This window comes from Cyprinodon variegatus, unplaced genomic scaffold, assembly GCF_000732505.1.
Source record: "Cyprinodon variegatus isolate N-32 unplaced genomic scaffold, C_variegatus-1.0 Scaffold71, whole genome shotgun sequence".
Classification (NCBI taxonomy): domain Eukaryota; kingdom Metazoa; phylum Chordata; class Actinopteri; order Cyprinodontiformes; family Cyprinodontidae; genus Cyprinodon; species Cyprinodon variegatus.
In genome coordinates, this window is record NW_015150524.1 from 873,926 (window position 1) to 897,364 (window position 23,439).

Here is a 23,439-nt window from a genome sequence, read left to right on the forward strand (position 1 = left end):
ATTAGGCTTTTGATGGCACACTGCTGTAAAAGCCGAGTTGGAAAGCATGGGTAGTTCTGGAGAGGGGCCATAGGGGCCAGTGCCCCTGCAGGACTAATCATGTCCCCTTTTATGCCCCCCTGTACTGGAAAACATATTGCAAAATCAATGTATGATACATAAATTATGATATGTTCTAAAACAGAATCCATAACTGGTATGTCCCTTGGACTGATTACTTAAAAAAAAAAAAAAAAAAATTATCTTTACAGTTTTATTTTATTGGTGATTTGAAAAGGAAGTTGTTGTACTTTTGGCTTCAGTCATATTGCGATAGGAGTTTTTTATTTGCTAGACCTGAGCTTTCCAGAGCTTTAAATGGCTCTTAGGTTCACCTGATGAATCAAACCATGAATTTATTGCCCTATTTTTTTTATCCATTCTTTTTTCTGTGCCCACATTAAAAAAGAAACACTGGCTGCCCTGATACATTTAGTCTAGAACCACCTCTGTATGTAAGTAATGACCATTTGTCTCAAAGAAATTGGCCTAACCTTAACCAAATGTAGAATACACAGATTCATGTAAAAGAAGAGGATGATATAAGTTTTTATTAAAATAATACTGACTTTCAGCTCATCCTTACCACGCTGCACTGATGCCATAAGGCCAGCAAAAGGAGCCCTGATCAAGAAGTGAAAACATACACTGTACATTTAGCTTCTCCTCTCGTAATAAAACCAGTTCCCTTTCTCCATCCTCAGTTTTTTCCTTCTCTCTTCACAGAAATTACATACATAATTAGAAAATCCACGATCCCCAGATTGTTTTAAACAGGCTCCAGCTGGCACCACATATCTTATAGTGCCGCTGCCTCATAGGGCGCCAAAAAGCAGGATTGCATTCACTCCCGCAGATCCAGCTGAATACGGTTGTCATCTTATGGTTTCCTTTTATAATCAGTGGGGAACAAAAAAAGGAGCAGCAGCGGAGGGAAAATTGAGGGCAGCGTTTGGATGATTTTAGCCCTGGGTTATGGAGAGCCTGTTGCGGTTAGTTAGCTTTGAGGGAGCAGACTGAATGTGGCGGCGTTTTTTAGCCCCAAAAGGAGGGGGGTAAAGTAAGACTGGAGCCCCTGAAATTCTAATCTAATTGTAAATACACGACAAACAAAACCTGTGATTACTCCCATGCAGACGCACACACACTGTAATTACATACAGTGACGCACTCCTGCCCACCATGCCGCGAGTTCACACATGCTGACGCATACATTTAACATGTCCAGGCATAGACTGTGATTATATTTTACTATTAAATCGTTGAGATAAACATAGACACTTCAAATTCCAGCTCTTGAGCTACAGTGAGTCTTAGAAGGGACTTCAGCGTAAATGTGGCCCCCAGGGTTGAGCTGCGGAGCCACTTTGTGGGCGAGGTGTGTTTATTTTACTATGTGTGTGTTTCTCTGGAGTCACGCTGAATTTAATGGGTTACCCTTGAGATAAGAAATGGAGTTTAAGATGAAAGGAAATTGGGGCGAGGACGGCGATATGCTGGCATGGAGTCTGCAGATCCAAGGAGGAGGAGAAGGGAGGCCCGGGGGTCCACGAACAGGCATAAAGCAGAGGGGTGAAAGCTGCTATGTTGTGTTCCTTTTAGGTTGTGTTTTATTTTTATTTTTTTGGATGTTGCATAACACCTTTTGCTTGTGTAGTTAATACTCTTATATATGTGTGAGAGCGGGTCTTCTGCTCTGCTTGTGTGCGTCTGGTAGCTTCTCACGGGAAGATCGGGAGTTTCTGTGAAAAGCAAAGGTTGCCCATAGCAACGGCCTTCATTGTAAAACCTTGGAATACAGCAAACAACCACTCTTGCACCATGCTCTCTCGCACTGAGACGTCTTTTCACTGTTTTTCTGCACTTTCATGGTTTGACATCACGCACACACATGCATAGTCGCTCCCAAGCCTGTCGAATCAGAAAGCACATATCCTCACTCTCTCAAACAACTTCAAGTCAATTTCATTTTCATGAGGTACATATAGCGTCTCATCTTTACCCCATGCTGCGATGTGATGGACTGAGATGCTCGGGTTTCTAGATTCCATTATGCTTTTATTGGCTTTTAAGGGCATTGAGTTTCCTGTGTCTGGAGCCGGGGAGGGGCTTGTGTCTCTATATGTGTGTGTGTGTGTTGGTACAATTAGTGTCACACAGGCTGGAGAAAACAGCTCTGCTGGGCCTCAGGATGGGCTTAAGATTGCTGAGGAGATAAGTTCGCTGGACAGATTCACAGACCTCTTTTTTCAAACCTGCAGCAAAACTGAGATTTAATATATCTTTTTCTGATCCTAAAGCCATGTAGCATTTGCAGTTTAACAAAACACAATTTTCTAATCGCAGATACACTCAATTTTGTTCACATTACATTCAATTTCTCACTGCAGCCCTTTAGGTAGCATTTATACATTTAAAGTGGGGTTTGCGGTCGCACAGACAGGTAGAGCATTGCAGCAGCACACAGATCCATGCATGCATGTAGAAGTAAGAACTTATTCACACAAAGATTACAGTAAAGTCCTGCAACAATGGACTCTGGACAAGTAAGCTTTCAAGTCAACGAAAAAACCTAAAACCCTGAAAAGGAACATCTACAAGCTTGTGTATATATATATATATATATATATATATCTAAAAGGATTACTTTACCTATTTAAAATACCGAAATCACTTGTTCCGTAAGTGTATAAAATAAAGTGCTTAGGCCTGCAGACTGTTGTTACAAACATTTGTGAAAAAATTGATCACTCTCAGGAGCTCAATGAATTCTAACATGGAACTGGGATGGGATGCCACCTGTGCAACTAATGGATTCTGAAGACCATAGTGTGAAAATGTTTGGTAACTTTCTGCAGAATCGATCACTACACACCTACAGACTTCATGTGAACTTTAGATTAGCTCAATAAAATTTAACAGAGAGCTGCATGGAATGGGTTTCCATGGTGGAGCAGCTGCATCCAGGCCATACATCACCAAGTGCAATGCAAAGCGTTGATTGCAGTAGTGTGAAGCACGACGCCATTGGACTCCAGAGCAGTGGAGTTCTCTCTAGAACACGACTCGCCATCTCAAAATCTGTTGGAGAAGTTTGGGTTTGGTGGTTGGCTGGAGAATGGTGCTTGTCTGACAAGATTGTGCCAAGTGTAAAGTTTAGTGGAGCGGGATTATAGTGTGGAGTTGTTATATAAGGAGCTGGACTTTGCCCCTTAGTTCTAGTGAAAGGAACTCTGAATGCTTCAGCAGACCAAGATATTTTAGACTATTCCATGCTCAAAACTTTGTGAGAACAGTGTGGAGCTGGCCCCTTCATCTTCCAACATGACCCTGCAGCAGTGCACCAAGATAGGTCTACCGGTATATAGACATTGATAGCAGTGTCCTGATTTCACCTGATGGAACACCTTTGGGATGAATTATAGCAGAGACTGAGAGCTCGGCCTTCTCGTCCGACATCAGTGTGTGATCTCACAATTGCACTTCTGGAAGAATGATAAAAATATTCGTAAACACACTGCTAAAGCTTGTGGACAGGCTTCCAGGAAGAGTTGAAGCCGTTTTAGCTGTAAAGTGTGGACCAACATAATGTATTAAGAATGGGATGTCAAATAAGCTCATATGTAAAGACAGGTGAGCGAAGACTTTTGGAAATACAGTACTTAAGCGGATAAATCCAAACAGAAGCCTGAGAGGACATCATGACCATAATACAGATATTGCTACTGCGAACACTCTCTGTATAACGTGTCAACCAGACAACATATGGAGGCATGTGGAGGATAATGCACGCCATCATGAAAGAAGGATGGTGGTGAGGCCGATCGCTTGTTCAGCTGCAGTCTTTAAACAATGCTCTTTTTAACCACAGACTGCTTATATGAAACGAACACGGCCGTCTTGATGTTTCCCATTGTTTTGCGGATGAGGTTTTTGGAACTTTAAATATAATATTTTCCTTGTTTTCTGAGCCAGATGGAAAAACTTTTAGACTGGAACTTACAGAGAAAACAAAAGGGGGGATAAGTCGTCTTAGACTGTTGGCTTGTTTTAATATTAATTTAGACTTTATTACTGCGAAACAAAAATATTATAACAGGTCTAAACTGTGGGGACAATGTTGCCTCTTTTACAAACAAAAACTGATGTATGATCATGAATCAAAATGTTTATTCTTGTTTGCTGGAGGCTCCTGGTCGGTCTAAAGTCCAAATAAGTTTGAGTGTAATGAACCATTCTTTGTGTTTTGTGTTAAAGTAAAGGGACTATAAGGGTGCTGTCTAAGAACATGTCTGGTAATCAAAAGACATAAACTCTTAATAGACTGGTACCTTAGATAGTCGGTGACATTGGTCTTTTAGGGAGTACAACATTTCCAGCATTGATGATCAGGATCATTTCTGTCTCTGAAACATGAAAGCCTCCAGGACCCTAACCTATTTACAAGTTCAGGCTAACTCGCTTCTAATTGATAGCTTGTAGAAAGAACTACTTCTAGCAAATGTTTTGAAGTGTTTCCTGAGTTATTTTTTTGTCCATTGTATCTTTTTAGAAGGTTTTTTTGTCCCACTTTTCTCTACAGTATGGTTTCTTTTCGTCCGGTTTTACGAAAATATGGCACTTACACATATGCTATCCACTCTGATTTCACTATTTCTGTTATAAATCTACTTCATTGTTGATGGAAGATCATTGTCTGATTAATCGGCATGACTCTTCACTGCTTTAATGTTTAACAGAACTTTTGACTTATGTTTCAAGGTTTTATGCTCATTTAATATTTTTGTTTTTCATGACAATTGATGATTAATGATGCACTTCCCTGTTTTGCATTTATTTACCAAAAGAAGGTTGTTTACTTGATGACATTGTGAATCTGCTTCCAGGCTGCATGCTTCCAAACTTTTAGCCCTTTTCTATATATTTTTATACTGCCTTGAATATGAACATTCATCATCCTAAACATTTATCTTAGAAATATTTAAAGCATTAAAAGTTTGATCTTGGAGGTGAATTTGCAGGGTGTCAATTGCTAGTAAGATGTGAAATCTCTTTTTCCAGGTATAACAATAAACATTGGACTGCTTGTCTTACTAGATTGATAAGCTTGATCAATGCTTGCTTCTTCAAAGTCAATTCCAGCTGTCCCTCCGTTCTGGTATAGAGATCAACCAGTAAACACTCCACCTCTTAAAGAGGCGGTCGCACCTGCTGACAATCAATCTTTTAATTCGATTTCATTATCAGAACCTGGCTTAAATCCACAACAAGCAGTAAGGTTGTACTTTCTTTCTCCTATCTCTATACTCTGATTGATTTCTCTTAAGAGTGGGTTAGCTTGTTGACCTTATTTTATGAAAATAATGATACATCTGCGGTTCATCTCTGAAGATTTTGTAGAATGGATAAAAAAAAAAAACATTGTCTTTGCTTAAAGTTAACACAAAAGCTTTGATTCAGATCAAGTCTGAAAGGACAATCCTCATTTCCATAAAGCTGCTCCCTGCAAACTCAGCAAGAACATGTTCACAGGGATAATAAATAGGAAGATGCATTAGTTTAATTCCTTTTTAATTATAGTCACATTATTTTCTCTATTTAAAGAAATTGCATAGAAAACAGTAACCATTTTTAGAGACATTGGGGTATAATATACAGGGTACTGGACTGTTTGAAAGTTGTAGTTCAGAACAGCTAGACAGAAAACATCTTTCCTCGTACTGAGACGAATCTTCTAAAAATAATCTTTGTGACCTTGAATACAATTAAAAAACTGTCAACACAGATTTCTACATGCTCTGTCATTTGGGATCTCTTATTGCACAGCAGCAGTTATGCGGCGGCGGCAGCAGTTGACCCTCTGTGATGAGAAAAGCCTCTGAGCGCTGAAGGGTGTGTTAAATATCGCAGAGATCTAGGATTAAGGTCATGAGAAAGAGAGAGAGATGAATGAGGAGGGAGGAGGGATCAACTTCGTAATGTTTGAGAATATGGGGTCATCCCTCTCAGAGATTCAAATATCAGAGCGATCCTCGATTACCCCCTGCCTGACCCCTGCGAGGGGGTTGGGTGGAATCATTTCTGACTGAGTCTAATCTCTACTGTACAGCAAGTATTTTTATTTTATTTTTAATAAGATATCAACGCATTCTCAAGCTAAACATTAAGGCAAAAATACATTTATGAAGCGAAAAGATTGGTTTTATTTTCCTTGTATCAGTGAACGGATCTCTGACATCTTCAGAAAATTTAATATTTCCTTTAGTTGGTTTGATCTTATTTTTACAGGATGTCTTAATATTTGTTGACAAAGCTGATCATGATGACCTGTGAAAATCTTCTTGGGATTTATCTTTCATTATTGTTTGCATTTCAGATGCTTTTATTCCTGAGCATTCAGAGTGCTGTAGCTAGCACCTCAACAGCGTGGTAAAACCCTAAAGACTCTCATTGTGTTGAATTTGTTGGGTGATTAACTCATTGATTACCTGTTTAACTAGAAAATATGTCTCATACCCTGGATTCACCTTTTGCTCCTTGTTTGTATTTTAAGGGATTTAAAGCAAGCAAAACCACTTGCCCTCCAAATGGACTCAAATCTGTTTTTTATGCATATTTAAGGACAGGCTGTTCCTTTTGGTATTTAGCCCAGAAAAATAAGTTCAAACATTAAAACAACCCCAACAATCTGTCAACCACATTTAAACAATTTACATATTTCCTTAAAAACACATTCCTAAAATACACATGTAGTTGCTTTTTGAATGTTTTGCTTGTTTAAAAAAAGTAATGATTTTTAGATATTTAGAAAACAAATAAAAAAAGTATTTTTTGCTATCCCTGTTACAATATTGTCCCTTTGCAGCTCTTTTTGTTTCATGCAGAGCTGCGGAAAATATTTTGCCTTCCAGGTTTCTTTTTCCTTTTCACGCTGTCGCACTTAAAAATTTCAGATCGTCAAACAGTCTTCAGGCAAAGATAACCAGAGTTTATAAAACAGGCCATCATTGTTCATGATTTCATTTGAAGTGAGAAAAAAAAAAAGTATTTTATACCAATCTGGCTCCGTGAAAGTCTTATCTTTACACAACAGGCACATCTCCTTCTAAACCAGACCCATAAAAGGAAGAATTAATGTCAAAATAACCTTTATAACAACGTGAAATGGGCTTAAAACAGCGGCTAAATAAAAACACAGCAAACAATAAGCAATAAACCAACACTACCACCATGGTGATAGTATGATGTGGAGCTGCTCTTTTGCTTTAAAAGGTGCCATAATTAATGCTATAATGGATTTTACTCTTAAAAACTCTGAAAAATGGTGAACCAACAGTTTATAAGGCTAAATCTGAGCAAATGGGGTCGGGTCTGTGGCGAGATACACTTAATTCAAAGCACACCAGAAACGGCATTAAGAAATGCTAAATTTGGAGTGGCCTAGTCAAAGTATGGACCTGGATAAATCACCCTTGTAGGACCCTTAACAGATTGAGTGGCTGTTTAGTAACTTTTTACACATTGAGCCATATTTTTTTGGATCATTTCCCTCAAACAAACAAGTATTTGAAAACTAAATGTTGTGTTTCCTCTGGTTTTCCTTATGGGAAAGTCAAAAAGTTTAACCTAAAACATGTTATTGTGACAAATCTGTCAGAAATCTATAAGGCAGCAAATAGTTTTGGGTTAAGGATGGAACCATGCATCAACTGATAAATGCCATGGGAACAATTCATACCTGAGGTTATGATTTTAATTATCTGCTCATAGAGCTGTTATTATGATCATAATTTGTCATATTGCATGAGAGTCAGGAAACAGAACCATTATAATTGAAAGGGTTGTCATTAATATTCAGAGTATAAATTTAAATGTGAGATTTAACAATTTTCAATTATTTTTATTTAATCAACAAAGCCCTCAATTTTGTTTGTATAGAGAGAGATTATAAAACTTCTACTCTTCTTTTTAATGAAGATATATACATTCTGTCTGGAAAGAGTTAATTTTTTTCTCGTAGAAATGTATGATAATTGCAGGATTTTCAAAATGCCCAGTGCCTAAATGTATAGTCAATTTGAATTAGAAAAAATAGCTAGTTTTCTAGTATCTGTTATATTTGTTATATCATATTAACTGTTTTCATGTATCCTTTTAGACTAAAAAAAACTGCTAACCTCAGAATTTAAATACAGCCCTGTCCTTTGGTGCTTTGCAGTCTGAGCATCACTTACAAGCAGAGTCTCACCAAACCCCCTCTCCTTTGCTTTTCCCCCTGAAAAAACCTTTGATGTTTCCCTGCCAGAATCCCAGCTTTAGATCAACTCATTAACTATGCTCCTCCAGAGAGCCACGGACTGACAGATGTTACCCTGTCCAGCATATAATGCAGCCCGCACCTCCTCTCAGACAGCTGCGTGCGTGTCTGTGTGTGGACGTAATCTGCCAAAGTGGTTTCTCTTTCGAATAAACTGAAGAACAGCTTGGCTCTCCGTGACGAACAGCTCTAATCTTTGTCACTTGCACCTCCCTCCCTCTCTGTCTTCCCATCAGGCGCAGACGTGGCCTCAGTCCGACGATGACGAAGGCTCGACGAGAGATGATTTTTACGATGACGAGGACCTCTACTCGGGCTCTGGCTCTGGCTGTAAGTGTGTCTGCGTCGGTGTTATTGTGAACGAAGGTTACGCACTCATGCCCTGGCTCTTTCAAACCTCGACAGCTGCTTGGTTTCAATCTACTGACCCCGAAGCCTCCAGCCACGCCCCCTCCACTTCAGCTCGCTGTCCCTCATGGCACAGACAGGCACCTCATAAACATGAATATATTCCTCTTGAACTTTCTCTCATTAAAATTCAGTGTAGCTAAAGGAGATTTTATTTAATGAATAGACAAACGGGTTGTAGTTCTAAACACTAAATAAAATAAAGGGCAATCTGTGACTTTCAGAAGTCCCCTTTTTTATCAAATAAAGTCCAACCATGCTTCATGTAGAGAAAAAAAATGTAAGCCTGGTGGGTTTGTGCAGTTTGGGTGACTAGAAAGGCAGTGCCTGCAGGGTTTCTGCCTTATTTCTTTCCAACCTTTGCAGCAGGAGGGTGAAACTCCTACGGTCGCCTCTGCAGTAAGGATTGGATTGGATGGAGTGGGATGTGTGTTTGGTTAGGTCCCACTTTTGCACAATACATGAGGAGAACCCCAAAATTGGCAGATTTAGACTGGAAATTATATCCTTTTCATCTGAGATTTCGGTTGCTGATAGGAAATATGAAAACCAGCTCTCCAAATCTAATTAGGCATAGAGGAGGACTTTTGAATTTTTGAAAAAGACTCCTTTGAAAAGAAATGCTCATGCACAACCCTGTACCCGCCCCCGAGAGGAAACGCCTGTTAAAACGCGTGCGAGAGCATGCATGAGCCAATTTCACCTCGTGCAAGCTCTGTTTAAAAGTTGCTGTCCTTATAGATAATACAAGCCCACTGTGTCCGACCGTCCACCATAACCCCTAAATCCCTCAATCAATATATAGAGCAGCAACTATATAGTGGACTTTATAGTGAACTCACTTAACTTACCGTTCCTATGCCTATGGTGACAATGGGCCGCTGTGATAACAAATCCCATAATGCTTTGCGCAGAGAGCTCTCTGTACAAAGCATTCCAGGATATATTTGCCTTTTCTGAGGCCTTTCTTTTCTTCTCATACACTTCTTAGACACTTTTTCCTCTTACAAAACTCAGCCATTTTAAAAGAACCGTGGTGAGAAAGGTGAGCTTCAATGACTATCTGAAACCGTAGTTCACCGCAGATATACGGCTGAAAGTGCGCATGCGCAGAAAAAAGACAGCTAACTGGGTGAGCACGTAGCCTTATGTAAATATATCACCAAAATGATTGACAATAAGGAGGACCACTTATTAAGATGATCCACCCGGAAATAAAAGATTATCTTCTATGCCTTTAAACAATACAAAGGAAATATTCATTTTGATAACATTTCTGCAATTTTTGAAATGGCATTTCAAAAACTGTTTTATCCATAATCAACTAAAAATTCTTAAACCCTTTTGACGTTGAAATTACCTCCTTGCCATCACCCTAATCATCACCCCCCCATTGCAGTTTCGCTACTTAAAAAGTAAATTACTTCTAGTCAGAGGTACAATGTTTGGCAAATTAAACAATGATTTTAAACCTGAATCTGCCATAAGAATAAATATTGTCAGGTTTAACTACATGTGGCATGTGTAACTATGAAGCCATGTCTTGCTAAATACATTATAGCGATGGCACCATCATGCATTGGGGATACTGGTAGGACAACGACATCAAACCTACAACAGGATTCAAAATAAGATGTGTTGTTTGAAGCACATGCGCAGAATTTATGGCAAGAAAATCACTCCTCTGGAACTCCTTTTTGTTTGACAGAGCTTGACCTGTTTTGCAAGGAAAAGTGGACAAAAATGTCAGTCTTTAGATGTGCAAAGCTGGTTGAGACATTCCCCAAAGGACCTTCAGTTGTAGCTGCAGTAGTTTTGACACATGGGGCTGAAAGCAAATGCACAGTACATCTCCAGTAAAATGCACAGAAGTTTCTGATCGCAAAATAAACAAAACGTGAAGTTCCTCCACAAGTGTTTGGATCTACAGGATACAGATTTGAAGGAAACACTCTTAGGCATATTGTTGCAAACAACCACTAACCCCAGGGTCGATTCTCAGAGATCTTCTTTGCTCTAATCGGATTACAGTCCACACAGATTAGGCAATCACAAGCAACTACCTGCCAGCGTATGTCATCTTCGGGGAGAGCAGCTAGTTTGCGTGTTTGGGAATTACCTGCTTAACCTAAATCACATTGGGGCAACAGCCTGATTTTCTGACCTGGCCTTCGAAGCTTGTGGACGGCGTCCTCTTATCAAGGGTCATTCATTAAAGGCTGTCTTCAGTTGAGGCACCGCGCTGGTGGTTGGGCATGTAATAAATCAAATTCAGGCCGAAGGAGAATGGTGGAGGCACCCCCTGTGGTTGAAACAGCAACCCAGCAAATTGCTTTATCTAAAACCGTGATGTAGATTTGAACCTTTCGCTTTTAACGGACAAAAATGTGTTTAATGTCTCCTTCTTCTGCTTCAGTGGAGGTATTTTGTGGCTTCTAATAAATTAAACATAAGACACATTGTCGGACTCCGTTTTCCGATATCCTCTCCAGTTCCTCTGACAGCCTTCGCGTCTTTGTGTCTGCAAATTCAATTTGCTTCTCTTTCAACCCAAGGAGCTTCACTGCAAACTGAATGAAAGGCAGAGTAATAATATTATGAGTCACAGCTCTGCTCATCTCCTCTGTTCTCCTTCTGAAAATGCACTTCATGTATATAAATGGCATACATCACAGGTACTCTTTTAGAGATCTCCATCCACATTGACTGACCAAAAAAAATCTTTTTTAAGCAACAGAAGAAACAAAAAATAAACTTTTTTTTAAATGTCCAATAGGGTGAACACACAAAGCTGTATATTTCTAATCCATTTTTTCCCCCAACTCTTTTCATTATTCAGGTTTTACCCCAGCTGAACTTTCTATACTCTATGTACTGGGATAATTTCCTGCCATCCGTCAGCTAAATAAGAGGGGAAAAGAAATGCATTGTGGCTGCGATTGCCATGTCAAAGTCATCATTTCACTCTTAAGTGATCTGACAACACAAACCTCCCCGCGGTGCTGGTGTCATTAAGCACAGCGGCATTTAAGATTAGCTTGCTTAGAAAGGCAAAGACGCTTCAATTCACATTTAGAGGGGCTCGGTTTGATAGAAACTGAGATATTTATACAAGTCCATGTTGTCAGATGACAACAGATGATTGTCACTTCCGATCATCCCAGTGTTAACCATTATCTTTTTTTTTCTATTTAGTAAAATATTAAATCCCATCATAATTTTGCTTCCGGAGTAAAATTTCTGGTTGATATTGCGCTTTGAACAAGCTAATTTCTCTGATGTCTTTTCCCTCCTGCAAGAATATTAAAAGTAACTTCATTTAGTTTTACCTTTTTAAAATAAAGACAGAATGTCTGAAGTACTCAAAAACAAATGTTATTGTTTTTTAGCAGTTCAAATTATTCATACCTATGGCAGGTTTAAATTATTCATATCCATGGCAGGTTTTTGTTTAAAGGTATCTTTAGATTTAAAAAAAACATTTTTCCTCTGATTGGAAGTAAAATTGTTGCCCTGACTTGTATCTGTGGAGGGAGTTAAAGATTAGGCTGACTGCTTGGAGATTTTACAATCTGAAATACTTGGAGCTCATCTCCAGAGAGAAATCATTAAAAAACAGTGAATATCAAAATGCTGGACAGCATTTAGAAGAAGGGTTTGACTGCTCTAAAATCAATACAACCTTGCCTGCAAGCTAAATTCTCGCCGAATCCTGACTGCTTCACATTATTACTGTAACTTGTCAGGTTAATGTCAATATATATTTTCCAAAAAAAAAAAAAAAGAAAAAACGAAAAAAGATTAAAACTTTTTTTTACCCCCCAGATATGACATTCCTATGATATTGTTCTATTATCTTTTGAAGATTCGTAACTCATTTCTCAACAGAAAACAAACTTTTGGTTTAAAAAAAAAAAACTTTTTTAAAATTTGAATCTAAATGTAGATTCAGATCTAAATTCAGAGCTGACCAGGGTGAAAAAACATCCTACTCTGGGCATCTGCATCTGCAATGCTAAAACCTGTACAAAAAAAAAAAAATCTGTGTTGCCAGCTTTTATAAAACTTTTGGACTTATTGACTTATAGAATGTTATAAATTACAGAGCCCTGAAATATGTACATATTGTGTTTTAAGTGCCTGTAATACGATGCAGAAACTGAAACTTGGTCAAATGTCTATATTTTATGCTTGCTTGCACTATGAGCCAGAGTATGGATTTATCTGTGGTTCAAAACGCGTTCCAATAGAATTTGAGATGCAAACATGGTCTCATTTACACTTATTTGTTTGCACCTCTGCTAAATATATTATTAGAAGCCTTAAAAAAACACTATTGTACAAAAACTTGGTGACCCAAATGCCTTACTTAGTGTAAAAATATTAAAGGCTCAATTATTTTTTTAGATCTTTACTATAAAGGTAACCGTAAAGATACCTGGTATGCTCATCTTTGCTTTTTTTTTGTTAAACTTGATTTAGATGACCAAGCAAATTTTAATACCATGCATACGTGTAGCACAGTTATAGAAACATTATTTCGCAATTAGTATTTCACTTAAAATTAGAAAAATACCTAACCCAACCCTTTATAAAAAAAAGTAAAGACCCATAAAAACAACAAGCGTTTTTTTCACCCTTGGTAGAAATGACCATCATCAAGCACTTGGGACTGCTGGTAATCAGTCTTTTGCTTTGCTGTGGAGCAATTTGTGTTAAGCTGAGTTTTTATTAATTTAACCATTATTGATGATGACCTGTGCAAGGTTAGACCAAAGCATTTAACTTGGATTGATATCACTTTCTTTTACTTAAAACTTTCATTTTGTGTATTTTGAAGCCATTTAGAGATGGACTCTGTATTGTATCTAATAGATGCAATGAAAATCTTCCCAGAAATGTGTTGTCTCACTAAACTCATTTCCGCATAGTCTTGGGATCATTTTATTTTTTTTTCAGTTAGCAGTGGTTTTTGGTTTCTATGCTATTTTTGCTCAAACTTTGAGTTATATTTGCATTATGGACACAGTTTCAATTTTCACCCAGAGTATGGATCAGTTTTTCCCTTCACTGGTTTTGCTTTGACCAAAGCAAAGGTTAAAAAAGGTCATATAAATTCTGCAATTTTCTGTAAATGTTTTCACATTTAGAAAGTGCAATTAAAATTGTACCCTTTTTTTTAAGTCTCTAACCTGCTTGAATTTTTTTTTTTTTTTTTTGTACTTATAGTTTCCATTTTGCATATAAGTGCATCGGCATAAAATTCTTAAATCAAGTCTCCAAGTCACTGTATTGCTAGGCCTTAAAGAGATGAAAACAACTTTATATAAAGGTTTATTCAGAACAGACAGGAAGAGGGAATATAAGAGACTTTGAGCCACAGCAAATTTTTCAGACCATAAGTGGCAAAAATATTTATGGAAATCTACAATATAGGGAAAAATGCCCCATGAACTTTTATAAGGATGGATGGATGGATGGATGGATGGATGGATGGATGGATGGATGGATGGATGGATGGATGGATGGATGGATGGATGGATGGATTTTACCATAGGTAAAATCAAAATTCCAGCAGAAATAAAAAATACAGATCAATCGAATGACATTGGTATACATTACAGTTAATACAAAAAACAAAATACAGTAAGATAAGATATATATATATATATATATGTGTGTGTGTGTGAGAATACAGAACAATATAATGCAATGCAATGTTAATAATAAAGTTAAGTCATGAGCTTATTAATAAGCAAATTGGGGACATTCTTTTTGTAAACCTAAATGTAAAATTCGTATCCACTTTTTTGCCTCCAAAAAGCTGTAAGGAGGAAATGGTCTGTCTGTTTCCTAAAATAATTCAAAGGCCCTCTCACTTCTCCTTTTTCAGACTCAGAGATCAGCCTGAGACCGAAGACAACTGGTGTGACCTTCACCACAGAGGAGCCCCTCCTCCTCTCCACGACCCAGGCAACAAGCCCCGCCCCCTCTGCCTCACCTGCAGCCGAACCCAGCCCAAGCCCAGATGATGTTGCCTTTACCGTGCTTACCACTGAGGCCGAGGGAGAAAGCGGCATCTACGTGGAGAGGGAGCTGGAGAAGGAGAGAGAAAGGGAGCTAGAGATAGAGAGACAGATGGAAAGGGAAAGGGAAAGAGAGAGGATCAAGGAGATGGAAAGAGAGAGGGAGAGAGAGAGGGAGCGGGAGAGAGAGAGGGAGCGGGAGAGGGAACGGGAGAGGCAGAGGGAGCGAGAGCTGGAGAGGCAGAGAGAGCTGGAGAGAATCAGGGCGGCTCAGACCACCACTGCCCCTCGGTCGCCTGCTTTCTTCCCAATGTCCACCACCAGCCTGTCAACCAGTGCTGTGGAGAGTGCAGGACCCTCTGCTGGTTCAGAAGACCTGCTCATCCCAGATGAAGACGACGTGTATCTGTCACCCGAACCCACCTCAGAGTACCCCGGCGTTGACCTGAAAACCACCACAGAGGACGATGTCCCCATCATAGCAGAGACCACACCCGAGCCTACAACACCTGTACTCACCACCACCACCACCACAGCTGCAACCACCCTAAAGACCAGAACCCCCTTCAGGCCAAGGGTTCCAGTGTCACGGCCTACTCAGGGAGTCCAGACAGAAAGAACGACGCGCCCAGAGCCGCCTACAACAACACAGGTGGGAAACAACCCAAATCATTCATCTTTTAAGATGCAGAGCACACTTGAACTTTCTGTGGGTACTGAATCATCTCCAAATGCACGGATCTGCTCAGACTACAGAGCAACCTGGTAAAGTGAACAGGATGAAGGAAAACTAAGCAGGGTTTTTCCTCTCTGGACCTACCGGTATATTATTCATGGCAGAAACGCCCATCAGGACTCTGGATTGCCCACTTCTACAGATGTTTATATTCAGCAGGATGCAGAGCCTTCCAAAAGCTCTTCCAAAGTTTTTATACTTATCAGCATGTTAAAACCCCTAACCGCAGTAGGTTTTATTGGGATTAAATGTGAAAGGCCCAACATAAATTAGTTTATAATTTATGAAGTAGAATGAGAAGGATAAAGATTTTTTTTAAACCGCCTTATATGCAAAAATCTGAAAAGTGTGGTATCCATTTGTGTCAATCCCCCTTTGTGCTGATGCCCCTCTAGAAAATCCAGAGCAAACAGCTTCCTTTAGAAGTAACTAAATATGCAAATCTTAGAATTAGCACAACTAGTCTCTGAGCTCACAGGTTTGTTGGAGATTTTTATGGGGGATTTTTCTAAATGTCACAAATATCTGAAAAATGGGTAGCTCTGTAGATTCAATCCCATATTAATGATCTAAAGAAGGGCTCTATTAGGAATAGATCTGTTACATGTGGACAACCATCTGGAATTTCAAAACACAATCACCTTTTTATGATATAGCTGTAGAAATTAAAATAAATAAAATAAGATTTAAATCAGAGGTGGAAAGAGGTGTTGGCAATCTGTTGTTGCTTTAGCCCATACTGCCAACAGCGGTGCTGCGGTAATGTTGACCCCTCAGTTTTAGGAAGAAGGAGCAAATACATTTTTCTTAGATTTTCTATGATTAATATTTATTTTAATCTCTTAAATTTAATTAAAATAGAATTTTCTTTAAAAACAACAACATAACTTTTCTTTATACCGACAGAAAAGATCTTTGAGTTATTCATTATATGATTTATATATTTCACTTTGCTTTATTTTCATGATTCAGTCATTTGTTTTTGTTTTTTTGCTGTATATTTGCAAATCCAAATGGTTGCAAGTAAATCTCAAACTGTACATGAGGTTTCAGCATTTGCTGCTAAGCAGAGTGAAACCCAGTAGGCCCGTCCATCTACACTATTGCACTCAGTGCTGCCAAACTGAAGGAATAAATCAACCAACCAATCATTTCATTCCCAGATTTTCTTCCATTGCTGTCATCTTCTAAAACTCTTCATCAAAATGTCTTATTATTTACAGTGTAATTCATAAAGTATTAAAATCAACAGAAAGGCATTCTGCATGGCAGAGAAGTTATATGCTATGCTATTACAAAACACATTTAGTTTTAGGCTTTGAGAATTATTTAGGTTCTTATTTACAAACAAATGTACTTTCTTAGATTTTAAAGCTCTACTGGTTTTTATTTAATCAAAATCAGTTTTCACAGTACACATTTAAAACATGAACCTTTCATATTCCCCTAAATGACCCTGCTGTGTGTCTGTTTTTGCTCATACATCCGGCCTCCGTGGTTCACTTTACAAGTTCTGCATCTGTTAATCGGTGCCTCTAATGTAATGAGAGCTTGACAGTGGTTGCAGTGCTGCGGCTTGATGAGCTGGGTGGGAGGATTATTAAGGCGGAAGATGCAACCACAACTCCAGCCTGAGAACTTTGGAAACACGTTTTTTTTATTTTTAAGAGTCAGTCAGGCTAGAAATGCTGCTGGTTTAAATGATTTCAAATCCTCATCATTCTCTCAGTTCTGCTTTGAATCAGCCAGACTGTCTCCCCTGGTGGACCAGGAGGAGCATTTAGGGGTAAGAAAAGTCACAAGAGATAAATAGAAGAACACAGGCATTCCAAAAAGCAGCTAACCAAAGAATAAACTAGCTTAATAAATCTAGTTACTGCCCATCGTGGCAAGTATCTCACTTATACCCACTTGTTGCCAGGTTTTAAGCTCTGCGCTGGTGGCATCATTCTATATAATGATCTTCCGGATGAGATGGTGAATCATTAAAACATATTATTGATACCAAAAGAAAAAATGCAAGCCCATCTGCCCATCTATGGTAAGAATCTGTCTTTTAAATCTAATAATAGAAAGATCAAAGCATCACCTCTGGTTATAATCAAAGCTACACTAACTGGAAATAAACACATTTTTTGCTCAAGAGCCAAAAACATGATGAATATATTTTTGGTTATCAACCGATTCGTAAGTACCGGTAGCTTGTTTGTGGGGAGTGGTGGACTAGTGGTTGAGGCATTCTGATTGGAATCCAGAGGTTCTGGGTTCAAGCCCCACTTCCACGGACTGCCACTCTGAGACTCCCTGAGCAAAGACCCCCCGGGCGCCACAAAATGGCAGCCCAATGCTCCTCAAGGGGATGGGTTAAATGCACAGAGTTAATTTAGTTGCTCTGTACTTGTGACAGTGTAATGACAATAACAAAATATTCCAGCAGGTAATGCACTAATTTGATCTAAAAACACAGTAAAGAGCTGCTCAAACAAAAAGGGAAGCTATAAAGTTAAGGAAGCACATCAAGGCTTAAAACAAACACATTTTCTACATTTTCAAGAAAAATACTGCGCCCAAAATTATGAAACACGTTGGATGACAGAGGCTGGTCAGAGTGAATAGAAAGACGATGATGAAGGACAACAAGAGGCTGCAGAAGAGTTAAGATCGAGGCCAAATTTCAAACATGCATCCAGAGCTATGATTGATAAAATAGAATAGTGCAGCCGAAGTCCAGAAACTGGTAACTATTGAACATAGATGTTTAAAGATGCTGAAATCTGGCTAAGTTGCAGCTGTTTTGAAACTAAAAAAATTGGCAAACAGTAAAGGCAGAGACGTATCCTAAAACTGACTTGCAGCAGCAAATGCAGCAAGAGGTGGATTACTCAAGTAGGCTGAATACAAAGGCATGCCCCAATTTTAAGGATTTTTATTTGTGCACAAAAAAAAGAAAGTAAAGCATCCATCCCATTTCATTGAACAATGATGTGGTTCTTGTGTTAATCTACCAAGTAAAAAGCCAATAAATTATAATGTAGGTGTGTTGTCATATGGCAAAACGTGAATAAAGTACAAGATTCCTGCTGGGAGTATATGAGGACATTTAGAGAGTAAAAAAATGCATACAGCAGAAGGATGTTCGGGTTTATGATTGACAAAAGGAAACTTGGAGTGCTAATGACTGTAGTGATAGATGAACATGTGGCTCATTTATTTTATGAAGAAGAATTTGTCTTGAATTGTCCCGATCAGGCTACATGTAAACAGCCAATATCTGTTTATGCATTTCCTTCATTGGTTTTTACAGTGATCAAATGATGCTGATCTCATCTTCTCTTGATGTTTCCTCTTGAACATTGAGTTTAAGAGTAAATAATTCAAACCAGCTGTGACGAACTCTGTGCTACAGTACCGGTAGTTTGTTCCTGCAAAAATCTGCCCTTCCACCTGATATTTTGAATTTATTTGCACACCGCCATCATGTCTTTTATTAAACCTGTTTATTTCCAGTGGAGCTGCTTTGCAGTATGATGCTTCTATAATTTCCCACATCACAAATCAAGCTGCCGCATTTTATGAAGTGTGTGTATATATTTGTTTGACAGGAAGCCTCTTTTCCACTGTTCAGGACATACAGAGAGTCATTGTTTGTAAACGCCAGTGTCTGTCATGGAAAACTCTCTCCAGGCTGCTGTGGGTTTTAAGATTCAGGGCAGCGGCTCTGCGGGACAAGTTTAATTACATCAAACCATCAAAGTTTCCTGCTAAGTTTTGCTTCTCTGTCTTTGTCTCAGGAGGGGAATGAGGTGGGCCCCGCAGGCCCAAGCGGTGACTCAGAGATCAGGGAAGATCAACGGAACGGTCTGGGTAGAGGCTTACCGCCGGTGGAGCCCGACTTGAACGGGAACACGGTGAATGGAGAGAGCTCTGCTGCACAGATGCCACAGAAGAACATCCTGGAGAGGAAAGAGGTTCTAATAGGTGAGAATATATTAGAGGTTTGGTCCTTTTACCTTCAGTAAATCACCTGTTTAGATGAACAGAAAACACCATGTTGCCTCCTGTGTTCTTTTTCTGCTTTTTCTTGAGGGCTGCTAAAATAAACTAGCATTACCTGCTTCCACCTATGTGCTGCAAACCCATTCAATCCACTGAGAACAAGAAGTCTTCCTGCTGGGTTATCCAGCCCTTCCTTTCCCTTCACAGCTTTTTCCCTTTGGCCAAATCTTGTTTCTTTTCAAGCAATCTCCCCTTTAATATTCCCAAATAGCTGCTGTAGAAACTGCTGAAGCAGCCAACTTGCCTGACCGGCTCTCTGTCTCTCCTTCAGCTCTTCTGATTGGTGGACTGGTGGCGGTGGTTTTTGCTGATTTCCTGGTCATCGGTAAAGAGCAGGAGGCAACAGATTATAGATTAGACTGTGTGCTTGACGTAGAGCTATCTGTATTAGTTTACAGGATCTTTTTATGTAGTAGTTAAACAGGACAGGTGCTTTTTTTTTCTTTGCCTCTCTGTCCTATTGGGACTTGTCTCTGAGATTGTACTGGTGAACCTGTGCAGCCTTGAACTTTTTCCAAACTGCTGGCTCCTCCAAACAGTTTTCCCATTTAATCTCATCCACTAAATAAATCAACTATGATTCAGTAAAAAAAGATTAGAGGTCTGGTGTTCCAATTTTTAGCTTTAGCAGAAGAAGAGAAATTTTCCATGTAGAGATAATCTTCCTCAATGCCTCTTTGATGCATACCGGTAATAAAGATTCAAATGATTTCGAAACAATTTGTTAAGTTAGAGGTCATTTTGTTCTAGTTTTAGTTTATAATGCCAATATATACATGCTTTAAAAAGAGGATAACAGGTCAGAATTTCTTTTTTGTCTCTAATCCATGCAAGGTCAGTATGAAGCATGTCAATGTTTATTTATAAAGCAGCGTTTACAGATAAAAATCACAGCGTAGGGCTTCAAGGAATTGAACACAAAAATGATTCAACTAGTTCATAATTGAATGAATTTAGTAAAAGAAATTGATGAAGACAACAAATCAAAGAGACTGAAGATAATCAAACTGAATATCTAATAGAATGCATGTATTAATAAATATCTTTAGCTGCCCTTTTAAAAATAAGATCATGTCTACACAGAGAAGAGTCAATTTTTTTTGCGCTTTGGTCTTAAAGGATGGATTCTCATATACTGAAGCTTGAGAGTTGGAGCTGTCGGCAACCTTTGACCTTGTGATTTGGATCAGTATCCTGTTAGAACACTCCACTGCGTCCAAGTTATTTGTTTTTCCTTATCTAAAGAAAAACACCCATGTCAAAAGATGCAAATACTATATTTAAGAACAACACAGGAGCCATCAAGGCTGAATGTAATTATAATCTGGAAGCGGTTGTAATGCTTTTGAAAACTTTCCCTGTAATACAAACTGTGGGCGGAAATGGTGCAGACTAAGGCGGACACCCACAGGTAGCAGCTCACAAGGAGAGGCCCAAAGTCAGAGACTAAGAGCTTTTTTTTGGATGAGTTTAGGCTTAAAATTAGCCTTAAAAACCTAACTACTAACTGTCTAGCATAGTGGTAGCATCATGCCATGGGTATCTTCCATTGCTATGGTTACTGATGCATTGCTCAAAGTGGATTGAAACATAAGAATTAAGGTCTATCTTGAAATTATTAATCTGGTTGTCAGATTTTCGTTCTTCAACTTCAGACCAGTTCATTTAATTCAGGTGATTGATTGACTTGGAGGTAGCAGGACAGCAGCTCTAGAGCCTCTAAAGTAGATAGTTGGAATCTGGACGTAATCCTGGTTTGTTTTCAGGAAAATGTTCCAGCACAAACATTAAAACTGGTTTGGGAATGAATAAGAACAGCTAAAAGCAATCTTTTAAAAAATTCCTAACTTTAATCCTCTAAAAAAAAAAAAAAGTGTAGACTAAGTATAAATACTGATGGTCCAGGAAACCAGCAATTAAAAAGAGATCTTTAATTTCTCAAAAGAAAACTATTTATTATTTTACTAAAACTCTGTAAGAAACATTTATCCATTAATCAGGGATTAGCAGGGATTAGCGACGATCAAATATAGTTGAGATAAAAAAAAAAAAAAACATAAATAGTCTTTAGTTATAAAACTAATTGATAACCTCATCAGCTTTATGATGTGGCTGATGGTAGGCCTCAACTTCATTTTGGCTAAAGCTGCAAATAAGCAGTCAGACTATTTTGAGCTGCAGTTGTTAAATATGTAATATTACTTCCTTTGTGACGCCACTAAAAAAACCGATAATATTAAAAAGCTGTTGCAGACCTAAACTTTGCAATGTTTGGCATCTTAAGAGTAGAAAAAAGATTCACACTAAATATTAGCACAATTTATTATATTTTTTTTCATAAAATTGTCGCAAAGTGATCTACGTACAGGACGGGAGTTTCTGACCATCTTGTCAACCAAAAATGTGTCTCTTACTCTCGGCAGAATTATTGATTTGAGGATCCTGAATCAAATAAATTACCAGACCCATTAAGTTAAACTACGAGAAATGCAATTTAGCACAGAGCTACTGCAGCGGAGAATAAATACTGGCACATCGGGGCTCGTCAGCTTTCAGTTAGCAGCAAGGTGATTGTGATGCTGTGGTAGATCTGCTGTGCTGTTAGTATAGACGTGAGTAGCCTAATCTCAGAAGGTGCAGCCATTATCTCTGAAATGACTCATTTCCTTTTTTGTTGTGTTTTGCTTCAGCTGTGATTGTGGGAGGTGTGGTGGGCGCCTTGTTCGCCGCCTTCTTGGTGATGCTGCTGGTCTACAGGATGAAGAAGAAGGACGAGGGCAGCTACACGCTGGAGGAGCCCAAACAGGCCACGGTCACCTACCAGAAACCCGACAAGCAGGAGGAGTTTTACGCATAACCCTTCAGATGCTGGGAAGATGCACTTCACACCAGGCTGGGGGGAGGGAGAAAGAGTGAGAGAAGAAAGAGAAATATACTCTAAAGCCCCCCCTCCTCCTCCTTCTCCTTCTACTACTGCTTCTACTCGCCCCTTCATCTCCTCATCCCGCTCCTCCCCTCTCGTCTCCAAAATGTTTGAGAGCGCCTTCTCTCTGGGGACTTTCTTTTCAATGAAAATGGAAAAATAAGGACAAAAAAAGGACAAAAAAATCCAATATATTCAGAGAAATCACACATACACACAAGATGTTTTTAAAGTAACTGTTGTTATTAATATTCTTCAGATTCTTGTTTCTGTATGTGATGATGAAACCATTATTTTGTAAAAAAGACAAAACGACAACAAAAAAAATCCCCTACTATGTGTTTTCCAGCACAATCAAACAAAAAATAAAGTTCCTCTTCTGTTTCTATAGGGCATATACAAAATAGAGAGGAGAAGAAGGGGGGGTTAGAAGAGGAAGCCAAGATCTAACAGGGGGAGATGACTCTTCCCCCTTATCTCCCCAGAAGCAAAACAAAAGAAACAATCTCCCACACCGAGCATCTGGTTGGCCATGCAGAGTCTAGGGTCAAAGGGGAGAGGAACGGTGTCTTTTGTGCCTTCTGTCCTATTTTGGTGCTCAAAAATTCACACGGCGACATAAACACAAGCTTACGTGCACGCACATCCGCACACGGACACCAGAGTCTGCTTGAAGGTGGCTCTGACCTCTCGCTCTGCTCGGTCAACCAGAAAATGCTGCTGTGTGTTTCAGTCGCGTCGAGCCGGTGGCCCCTCTGCTCCTCTGGGCTGTACAAAGACTAGTTATTGATAGTGATAATTATAATCAATAATATATCAATGTTTTTGGGCTGAATGCTGAGGAATTATTGTTATAATTATAATAATAAAAACAATAATAATAACAATGATGATAATAATAAAACCTTAAACAGGAGGATGTTGTATTTAGCAT

General features: G+C 38.9%; 1 protein-coding gene across 1 annotated transcript in view; it reads left to right on the forward strand.

Moving 5' to 3' along the window:
• Nucleotides 1-22,658, forward strand: part of sdc3 (syndecan 3) — a 50,358-nt gene extending 27,700 nt beyond the window's left edge. Inside the window, exons 2-5 of the mRNA XM_015372345.1 lie at nt 8,593-8,686; nt 14,658-15,442; nt 19,318-19,504; nt 22,273-22,658. Of these exons, the coding sequence (XP_015227831.1) occupies nt 8,593-8,686; nt 14,658-15,442; nt 19,318-19,504; nt 22,273-22,439 (1,233 nt within the window). The 3' untranslated portion in view covers nt 22,440-22,658. The remainder of the gene's footprint in view (nt 1-8,592; nt 8,687-14,657; nt 15,443-19,317; nt 19,505-22,272) is intronic.
• The last annotated feature ends 781 nt before the right edge of the window (nt 22,659-23,439 follow it).